The sequence below is a fragment of the Tupaia chinensis genome, unplaced genomic scaffold, assembly GCF_000334495.1.
Source record: "Tupaia chinensis unplaced genomic scaffold, TupChi_1.0 Scaffold145685_1, whole genome shotgun sequence".
NCBI classification, from domain to species: domain Eukaryota; kingdom Metazoa; phylum Chordata; class Mammalia; order Scandentia; family Tupaiidae; genus Tupaia; species Tupaia belangeri.
In genome coordinates, this window is record NW_006205542.1 from 5,355,545 (window position 1) to 5,366,196 (window position 10,652).

General features: G+C 38.2%; 1 protein-coding gene across 1 annotated transcript in view; it reads left to right on the forward strand.

The window, feature by feature from the left end:
* The window catches only part of SENP6 (SUMO specific peptidase 6), a 161,896-nt gene that overhangs the window by 148,398 nt on the left and 2,846 nt on the right, over positions 1-10,652 (forward strand). Inside the window, 4 exon segments of the mRNA XM_027768233.1 lie at positions 2,331-2,434; positions 5,556-5,644; positions 7,372-7,440; positions 7,553-7,703. Coding sequence (XP_027624034.1) covers positions 2,331-2,434; positions 5,556-5,644; positions 7,372-7,440; positions 7,553-7,703 — 413 coding nt within the window.

The window sequence follows — 10,652 nt, forward strand, 5'->3', positions numbered from 1 at the left end:
TGAAAGAATTTGTCAATAGCAGACCCACTCTTCAAGAAGTTCTGAAAGGAGTGCTCCACCAGGAAAACTAAAGACACATACAGAAATAAGAGAACAAAAGACAACCAAGAAAATGACCAATTTAATGCTGGGAACAAGAAATATCAATAATAATAACAATTGAATGCTAACTTCCAGGATTTAACCAGAAAGATTGGACCATAGCAACACTGCATATTCAACAGAAGACAGTTGGAACATAAGACTTAATTGGCAAAATAGAATTTTATGATTTTTGAGTAAAGCATTACTGATACTTTTTTACTATGCTTTGTTTTCCCAATTTAAATATTTTATTTTCTTTTGAGTTGTTGATAGGTTCAGCAATTTGTTAAAATATTTTTCTTGTTTGTTTCTTTAAGTGGAAACGTAAACTTTTCTTCCTTCCTGACCCCTCTTGAATTAGAAATATTTGGGCATATTCTTATTTTGTGGTAGAAGGGTTATTTGCATAAGTTCAGCAATGCTTGTTGCATTGAATCAGAAATTGGAAATATTATTGGGCAGGGCTTTGACTGGAATGTCATATCTGAAGATCAATCAGAAAACTATGAAATTAAGGTGGATCTCAAGTATGCAAACAGAAGCTCTTAGAAAGGTGGCTTGGCACCATAAATAGTTCTGCCTGGCAGAGAGGATTAGAGAAGATATATAAAAGAATTTACAACATAAAATAACCTGGACTTTTCCAGCCCAGCATTGTAATCAGTAGAGATTGTAAAAGAGCAACCACACCAGAGATTATCTTGAGAATGACTTTAAAGGAAGAAAAAAAGACTGATCTTTGCCTCCAGATGGTATATCACAGAATACTTGGTAGGCAGGGCTGAATTGAGAATGTTTATGTGTAACTAGTGTGCTGGGTGGGCATTTGCTTTTCAACAATTTGAGTAGTTGACATGTAAATATTTTTTTCAAAAATACTTAAAATCATACTGTTTCTGCTGTTAGAGAGTCACAAACAAAATTATACAAAATTATAGGAAATATTTTGAACATTATCTTTAAAACTCAGTATTTCGAAATTTTGAAAATTGTTTTTTAACTGTCAAGAACTATGGAGGGGACCAGCAGTTGGCGTAATGGCTATGTCTCTGGACTCCCACGTAGTCGACCACGGTTTGAGTCCCGGATCCAGTGACTTAAACTCACACCGGGCACGTGTGCATGCATGCCCAAGATCCCAAGAGGAGAATGAGAAGGAATTGCGACGTGGCCATCCCCAGGGGGGGTGATTTCTCGCTTTCTATCTCTCTCTGTCTTTCTGGTGAGCACATGCGCCCTATAGCAAAAACCTCTAAAAAAAAAACAAAAAAAAACTATGGAATATGAACAAAAAAATTTTTTGGATATGTAGTCTATCCATTTTTATGCCAGTACCATGCAGTTTTGGTTGTTAAGGATTTGTGATGTATTTTGAAGTCATGTAATTTAATGACTCCAGCTTTGTTCTTTTCACTCAAGATTGGTTTGGCTATACAGGATCTTTTGTGACTGTATCTAAATTTTGTAATTATTTTTTCTGTTTCTGTGAAGAATGCCACTGGCATTTTGATACAAATTGCATCATATCTGTGGATCACTCTGGGTAGCATCAACATTTTAACAGTATTGATTCTTCCTCTCTGTGAACTTGGGATACCATACCAATTTTTTATTTTTTCGATTTCTTTCATCAGTGTTTTATAGTTTTGATTTTAGGGATGTTATAGTTTTGATTTTAGGGATGTTTCACGTCTTTTATTAAATTAATTTCTAAATTAAAATTTTTTGTTGCTATTTTAAATGCTATTGTTTCCTTAAATTCTTTTTCAGCTATCTATCAATATGTCATTCTTGTTGTGCAAGTTGATTTTGTGTCCTTCAACTTTACTGAATTCTTTTTTCTGTTGTAAGAAGTTTTTGGTGGATTCTTTAGATTTTTCTATATATATAATCATGTCATCTACAAATGAGCAGTTTAACTTCTTTTTCCATTTAAATGCCTTTTATTTTTTTCTTTTGTGTTACTGCTTTGGCCAGGATGTTCAGTGTTAGGTTGTATAAGAGCAGAGAAAGTGGGCCTTCTTGTCTTGTTCTAGTTTTTAGAAGAAAATGTTTTCCCATTCAGTGTTTGGAACCTAGTTTTTAAATAATTAAGTTTATATTTGTGATATTACATACTAAGGCAGATTTTTTTTATCTTTAACTATTTAATCATTAAGTAATTACAAGTATTAATTCCAGCATCATATTCTGAGCTACAGGAATGGCCTTTTTAAAAAATTATATAATGTTTCTTATTGATGCAGATGGCTTAAGCAAAATTAGACTCAACTATAGTGATGAATCAAATGAAGGTAGTAAAATGCTTGAAGATGAACTCATTGACTTCTCAGAAGATCAGGATAACCAGGTAAAACCTAATGCTTGGTAAATCGTTCTGATGTTTTGGGACTGGAAGGTGGCATGGTGGTTAAGGGCGCCAGACTCCTACATGGCCAACCATTGTTTGAGTCCCAGACCTGGTGACTTGCTTTCTCACTTTGCCTCTCTCTTTCTCTCCCTCCCCCCTCCCCTCTCTCACTTTGTCCCTCTCTGGTCTGATTTAATTAAGTAAATAAATAAATAAATAAAGTTAGATAAAATAATTCTTTTTTTTTATTAAAAAAAACAGTTCTAATGTTTTACATAATTAAAAGTTTTTCTCTAGAGTCTTATAAGCAGTTCCCTCAACCATTAACTCATCATGGCTTCTGGATTTGGGACACATCTCAAAACAGATTTAGTTTTTAGGTCAAAAGTCGCCAGGACAAATGTATTAGTTCTGGGGATCAGCAGTTAATGTAATGGCTATGTCGCTGAACTCCCGTGTAGTCGACTGTGGTTCAAGTCCTGGACACGGTGGCTTAAACTCACACCGGGTACCTGTCCAAGATCCCAGGAGGAGAATGGAGGAGAAGGGATTGCGGCATGGCCATCCCCCTGGGGGATGATTTCTCGCTTTCTATCTCTCTGTCTCTTTTTGGCGAGCGCACGTGCCCCATAGCAAAAACCTCTTAAAAAAAAAAAAAGTATTCTGTTGTTGTTATCATCATCGTAAATGTTTCCACTGTGTTGTAGACTGAACTGTAAAACTACCCATCTCAGAAAACTTTTATATGAGCCCAGCCACAAGTCATGCCAGTAAAGACATGCTGCCCCACAGGGTACAAGATTTTTTGTTTTGTTTTGTTTTTAGGAGGTTTTTGCCTTAGGGTGTGTGTGTGCTTGCTGGAGAGAGAGACAGAAACAGTAGAGGCAAAGTGAAAAATCCACCCCCAAGGTGAGATGGCCATGCCACTACCCATTCTTGTCCCAGGATCCTGGGCACACACGTACACATGACTGGTGTGAGTTTAAAGCCACCGAGTCTGGGAGTCAGACTGTGGTCAGCCATGTGGGAATCCAACAAAGTAACCCCCACGCCATCTGCTGGCCCCCAGGGTCCAAGTTTTATTCCCTGCCTGCAACCTCCTCCTATCCTACACCCCCAGGAAAGCTAGGCATGTTAGCACACAGCTGTGGTCCCAGCTACTTTGGAGGATGAGCAGGGAGGAGCATGACAGAGTGGATCCTTGTCTTTAAAATAGTTTTTTTTAAATAAAGTTTTGATAGAAAATTATTCTTCTACCTCAATTCCAGCTATTACTGCCTTCAACCCTTCTTTCAAAGCATTTATGGGGTATACTTTTAATCTTTGATCTGACTTGGCATTCAAGAGGCAAATATTTAAATTTTTGATTGTGATTTCATGAATACAACAAAATTATTTTTATCCTATTTTTTATCCCCACTGCTTTTCTAGTGATTTTTTTTTTCCTGCCAACTTAATGTATTTATATGATGGCAAAGCAGATTTAATTAAAATTAATATAGGTGAATTCCGATATTTTCTTAGTCTCATTTGCCCTACTAATAAACATTAATAAAACCAAAAATAAAATATATTTTAAAAAATGGTTTATTTTATAACTTCAGTTGAAAAGGACTTTATATCGAAAGAAAAGTTTATGAGAAGCCTATAACATACATTTCTTTAATATTCTAACCTTTAATTGTTAGGACAAACTTTGAGAATATATCTTTTTTTTTTCTTTCATTTTTTGGAGAGGTTTTTGCTATAGGGCATGTGCGCTCGCCAGACAGACAGAGACAGAGAGATAGAAAGCAAGAAATCACCCCCCAGGGGGGATGGTCACACCGCAATCCCTTCTCCTAAATTCTCCTCTCAGGATCTTGGACACGCACACACACACGCCCAGCATGAGTTCGAGCCACCGGGTCTGGGACTCAAACTGTGGTCGACTACGTGGGAGTCCAGCGACATAGCCATTACACCAACTGCTGATCCCGAGAATGTATCTTAATACTGTACCATTTTTCCTTTTTGCTTAATCTTGTTATGAACAAAAGCCTTTTTTTTTTTTTTTTGAGATATCCCTTGGTTTAAAAATTTATGGCTATAAACATTTTTTTTTCCTCTCCAACTTGTATAGGGAATTACATTCAGAGCTTCAAACAAGCACTTAATCTCCCTTTGTTATAGCACTTACCTACTATGTGAACTAGGTCATCTAACTGTGTTGTGGTATTACTATTATTTCTGCCATTGTTTATCGTAATCATGAAGTACCAGAAGCTTTTTCAAAGAACAGCAACAAAAAAATCCTTGTTTATTTTACATTCACCATAATCTGCAGAATACTACAATGGTTTTAAGCTACTTTCTCTCAGGCGATAAATGTCATATGGGTTTGTCAAGGAGAATAATGTTTCCAAAACCTTTTAAAAGTTTCTGATATGAAAAATGATTCATGTAAAAGAAAAATATGTTATGGGAACCAGCAGTTAGCGTAATGGCTATGTCGCTGGACTCCCACGTAGTTGACCGCAGTTCCCATCTCGGACCCGGTGGCTTAAAACTCACGCTGGGCGCGTGTGTGTGTGTGTGTGCATGCCCAAGATCCCGAGAGGAGAATGGAGAAGGAATTGTGGCGTGACCATCCCCCCTGGGGGGTGATTTCTCGCTTTCTGTCTCTGTATCTCTCTCTGTCTGTCTGGCGAGCGCACGCGCCCTATAGCGAAAAAACCTCTCCAAAGAAAAAAAAAAGAAAAATATGTTATTCATGTCCTATTGGTGAAAGTGCCATCCTAGCCAACAAACTATATTTTTATAAAGCTAAAATCAGAACTACTGTTTGGTGGCAAAAGAATTATAATACTATTAAATCTTTAAATATTCTAGATTGAGTAAATAAATATAAAACTTTCTCAAACCTTTGATTGGTAATTTCTTTTCATTGAAATTTTAGTGTTGTAGCATTAGGTAATTTGAATTAAGTAACAGTACATTTTCCAGATTGTGATCATCTACAAAGAAAATATTTTTTATATATCTATTACAAAGAATTTTGTCCCCAGTGGTGTTGTTTTGTTGGGTTATTAATTACTTAGATTGTGCATTTTCAATACTGATACAAAGCTGTCTTTTATAGGATGACAGCAGTGATGATGGATTCCTTGCTGATGATAACTGCAGTTCAGAAATAGGACAGTGGCATTTAAAACCTACTATTTGTAAACAGTAAGCATTAATTATATATCTCCAAACTGCATGCTGGCTTTTACCTAAGTGCACTCATGGAAAAAAAACATAACTGGACAATTTACTTAAACAGAACTAATAAATGTTGTCAGAGTCAAGTGAGAAAAATTGAAACATGTTATCCAGAAATAGGAGGGAAGAATAGGTAGTCATTTAAGTCCTCCATTTGCCAGTTTTTTCAGTCTTTGTGTACACATATCTATACATGTTTTAATAGTGACCAACTATTCCTTTCTCTATATATATATATATATATATATATAGTGTTTTGGAGTAGGAAGCATTTTATATCAAAATAATAACATGATGTTGTAAAGGCTATGGAGTGACCCAAGGCAGTCTGAAGGGACATGTTCCAGACGGAAACCCTAAATGAGGATGAGTCAGTTTTCATTTTCAGAACTATATGTTCTGAGGTCTCACCAGAGACTCTAAACTTCTTAATTGATGAAGAATTGCCTCTTTCTAGACATAATCACCTTTGACTTTTTTTGTAGGTGATATTAGTAACTTACTTAAGAGACTTTTAAAATAAAACTTCATTTATAAAGGGAAATGTAAAGACCTAGGTTAATTAAGAGAATCTGTTCCAAATCCTATAACATTTTAGTCAGGGAGAATATAGATCTTTAAGCATTGGCAGGATTTTCGGCACTATATCAAACTTCTCATTTACCTGAGTTTACAACATAGCTTTACAAAATTAAAATTAATTTTACTGTGTGCACTTGCCAGAGAAAGAAAAGGGTAAACATAACTCTATGGGATGTGTCACACAGCAGTCTTTGTTCCTCCTTATTCTCCGTCCTATCAGGATTCATGGCACATGTGTACATGTGCCCAGCTTCTGAGGCCAGAATTTGAACTGTGGTTGGACATGTGGGATCCAGCTCCTTATGTATAGGGTCTAACGACTGTGCTACATGGCCAACCAGAATTTAAATTTTGACGTTTAAATCTGACTTAAAGAGAGTGTTCTGAATGGAATCTTGCAAAAACACTCTGTGACCTAAACTAATTGTTTTACATGACGATTACCTCTTTAAAGTGGTGTTATTTTCTTCCTACTTTTGCATGACTCCACTTTTATTGATTTGGAGTATAGGGATATTTCATTTTTAGAATTATTTTGATTTATGGGACCAGCAGATGTCATAATGGTTACGTTGCTGAGCTCCCATGGTTCAAGTCCAGGACTCAGTGACTTAAAACTCACGCTGGACACGTCTGCATGCATGCCCAAAATCCTGAGAGGAGAATGGAGAAGAAGGGATTGTGGCATGGCCATACCCCCTGGACAGTGATTTCTTGCCCTGTCTCTGTCTCTCTCTTTCTGGTGAACCTCATATACCCTATAACAAAAATCTCTCAAAAAATAAAAAAAAAAGGAATTGTTTTGATTTATTACTAAATTTTGAAGTATTAATATGTTTTAGGAACCAGCTATGGAACTTTTGTATAATGTATTTATCACTAAGATATGGTGAAATTGATATTTTGTAATTCAGTATTTAATATACCCGTATATAATTAAGTATTATTAGGCTGTTTGTGTCTATATTGTTTATGTTTTTCTCCATTTTTTACTGAGGCATCAAAGGGAATTTTGAAGGTTTTAAATTTTATTTTTAATATAACACTTTTAATCTTTTTATGGCTTTGTAAGATTATGAAGTATTCAACTTTCGGTCATTTCTACTCTGCAGACCTTGTATCCTACTTATGGACTCACTTAGAGGCCCTTCTCGATCGAATGTTGTCAAAATTCTGAGAGAGTAAGTTCAGAATCACACCTCACACTTTATTTCATGTTCTGGTAGATAAGAGGGAATATGTATTAATATATTTGCATATATGGGTATTCTAACTATATATATGTTATTGCAGGTATTTAGAGGTGGAATGGGAAGTTAAAAAAGGAAGTAAAAGAAGTTTTTCCAAAGATGTTATGAAAGGCTCTAATCCCAAAGTACCATAGCAAAACAACTTCAGTGATTGTGGTGTGTACGTATTGCAGTATGTAGAGAGCTTTTTTGAGGTAGGTTCAGTTTGTTTGATCTGATACAGTGTATTTGACTTATTTTAGAGTTTTAAAAATATTATTTCAATTATTTCAGGGAGCAAAAACTTCCAAATTGGAGAGCTTTTAAAGTAGTACTCCTCGACCTTCCTGTCATCAGGGACTGTCTCCTGGAAGATAATCCTTTCACTTCTTGGGGAACAGGGTTGGCCTCAGAATGACTCACGTACACCATTTGGTACTCATATCCTTCGAGTACCCCATGTCTACCACTATCACATTGCCTTATACAGTGAAACAATAAGGCTTATGCTCCCATGAGACTCCTGCTGTTTATTCGATAAGCAGATGCAATGGAAGCAGTGGGGAGCAGATGAAAACTCACTTCCTCACCCTGTGCCCATACCTCACTGTGCAGTCTGGGGGTTGGGAGGGTGTCAACAGGACAGGAGGGTATTTTAAGTCACAGCCTGAGGGTTGGGGACTCCCATTCTAAGGCATAAAAATACTGTACCTATAGTTCATTAAATCCATGACTCCCCTCTCTACTGGCTCTTTTTTTTTTTTTTTTTTAAAAATTTTTATTCGGGAACCAGCAGTTACCGTAATGGCTATGTCGCTGTACTCCCACGTAGTCAACTGTGGTTCGCGTCCTGGACCCGGTGGCTTAAAACTCACGCCGGGCGCGTGTGCGTGCGTGCCCAAGATCCTGAGAGGAGAATGGAGGAGAAGGGATTGCGGCGTGACCATCCCTGGCTGTCTGGCGAGTGCATGCGCTCTATAGCGAAAACCTCTCTTAAAAAAAAAAAAAAAAGAATTATTTTATTCAACTTTATCCATTTATTTATATATTTAATTTAACCAGAGAGGGACACAGAGTGAGAGAGAGAGAGAGAAAAAGTGAGAAAACAAGCCACCAGGTTCGGGACTTGAACTGCGGTCAGACATGTGGGAGTCCAGCACCCTCAACCACCATGCCACCTACCAGCCCCTCTGCTTACTCTTTCTACCTTAAAAACTATCTCCCATGTCTTAGACTGCCTCTCTTACCTACCTTTTCCCACTGCACAGATACTTCCTTTTTTTAGAGAGGGTCTTCCTATATTGCTCAGGCTAGCCTCTAGCTCATGATTCGCCTGCCTCATCCTCCTCAGTCTGTGTGATTTCAGGGTCATGCTACTGTGCATGGCCATGCAGGTTGGACTTGGAATAGAACCCAGGCCTTCCACGTGATCTCAGCTTGCAGAGCATGGTGTCTTAGCATACACCACCAGGGCTGGACCCTACACATACATTTCTTGAGACGTGCTTATAACATTCATGGTCTTCATTTCCATAGATTCTAATTTCTTCTCAAATCTCAAAAATCTGGCTTTTTCCTTACCCTTGTATTAAAAACTATTTTCAACCATTCACAATTTAACACTGTTGATTATTCCTTCTACATCCTCTTCCCTTTGACTTCAGAGAATTAAGTGCTACCTAAACTTGTATTAGATATTGTTTACATTTATCTTGACTCGTTTTTTCTTCATCTGCCATCCAGTGGATGAACCACTGAGCCCTGTGAATTCTATCACTAATTTTCAGATATGTTTGTTACTGTATCCTTGCTGCCACTTCTTAGTCCAATAGACTAGCATCACTGTTTTTGTTTTAATTTGCTATAGGGAATGAGCGTTCACCAGAGGAAAGGGGGGAGAGAGAAAGAAAGCATCCCCCGGTGGTGATGGCCACACTACTGTCCCTTCTCTGCTCTCCTTTTGGGATTTTGGGCACATATACACAGACATCTGGCATGTTGCAAGCTGCTGGGCCCAGGATTCCAACTGGTGACCATGTGGGATCCAGCCACTTTAACACACCATGCCACCTGACTGACCCGCTAGCATCACTATTCTGAACTGCTACATAGATCTCTTAACAGCTTTCTTCCCATAACATCTGCCTTCAGTTTTTCATAATTGTTTTCAGAATCCCAAATCTAATCATGCCACTTCCTTGCTTTAAATATTTCATTTTTCATATCCGAGGAGCATGTGCAGGCACATGCAGGAGCGAGAGAGAGCACACACATACATGTGTGTACCCCAAAGGGGGTCTGGTCCTACCACAATCCTTTCCTTAATTTTCTACCCCATCAGAATCTTGGACGCGACGCAAGAGAATCCAGCATATTTTTTAAGCTGACAAGAACACCATGTGAACCTTCATCAGTCATTTGGGATCCAGTTTACTTTGTGCAGCACCTAAACACTGGGCTATACGGCTCACCCTGCTTTAAATCTTATAATGGCTTCCGTTTGCTTTGAGTTCAAGACCAAAATCCTTCACAGGACTGATAAGCATCTGTATGATCTGACTCCTGTCTAAGTTTCCAGCCTCATTTTCTTTTTTTTTTTTTTTTTGGAGAGGTTTTCGCTATAGGGCATGTGCGCTCGCCAGGACAGAGACAGAGGCAGAAAGCGAGAAATCACCCCCCATGGGGGATGGCCACACCGCAATCCCTTCTCCTCCGTTCTCCTCTCGGGATCTTGGGCACGCACGCTCACGCACCCAGCGTGAGTTTTAAACCACTGGATCCGGGATGCGAAGTGCGGTCGACTACATGGGAGTCCAGCAACATAGCCATTACGCTAACTGCTGGTCCCCAGCCTCATTTTCTTACCGTTCTCTCTAGCATTCTATGTGTCACCCACCTGAGTATCATTTATTTTCTCATATGCATTTGACAATAATGTATATAAGTATAATTGTTAGTAATAGAATTCAAGACTTATTTTATTTTTATTTTTTTTTTTTTTGAGAGAGAGATTTTCACTGTAGGGCGCGTGCGCTCGCCAGACAGCCAGAGAGAGACATAGAGACAGAAAGCGAGAAATCACCCCCCAGGGGGGATGGTCACGCCACAATCCCTTCTCCTCCATTCTCCTCTCGGGATCTTGGGCACGCACGCACACGCGCCCC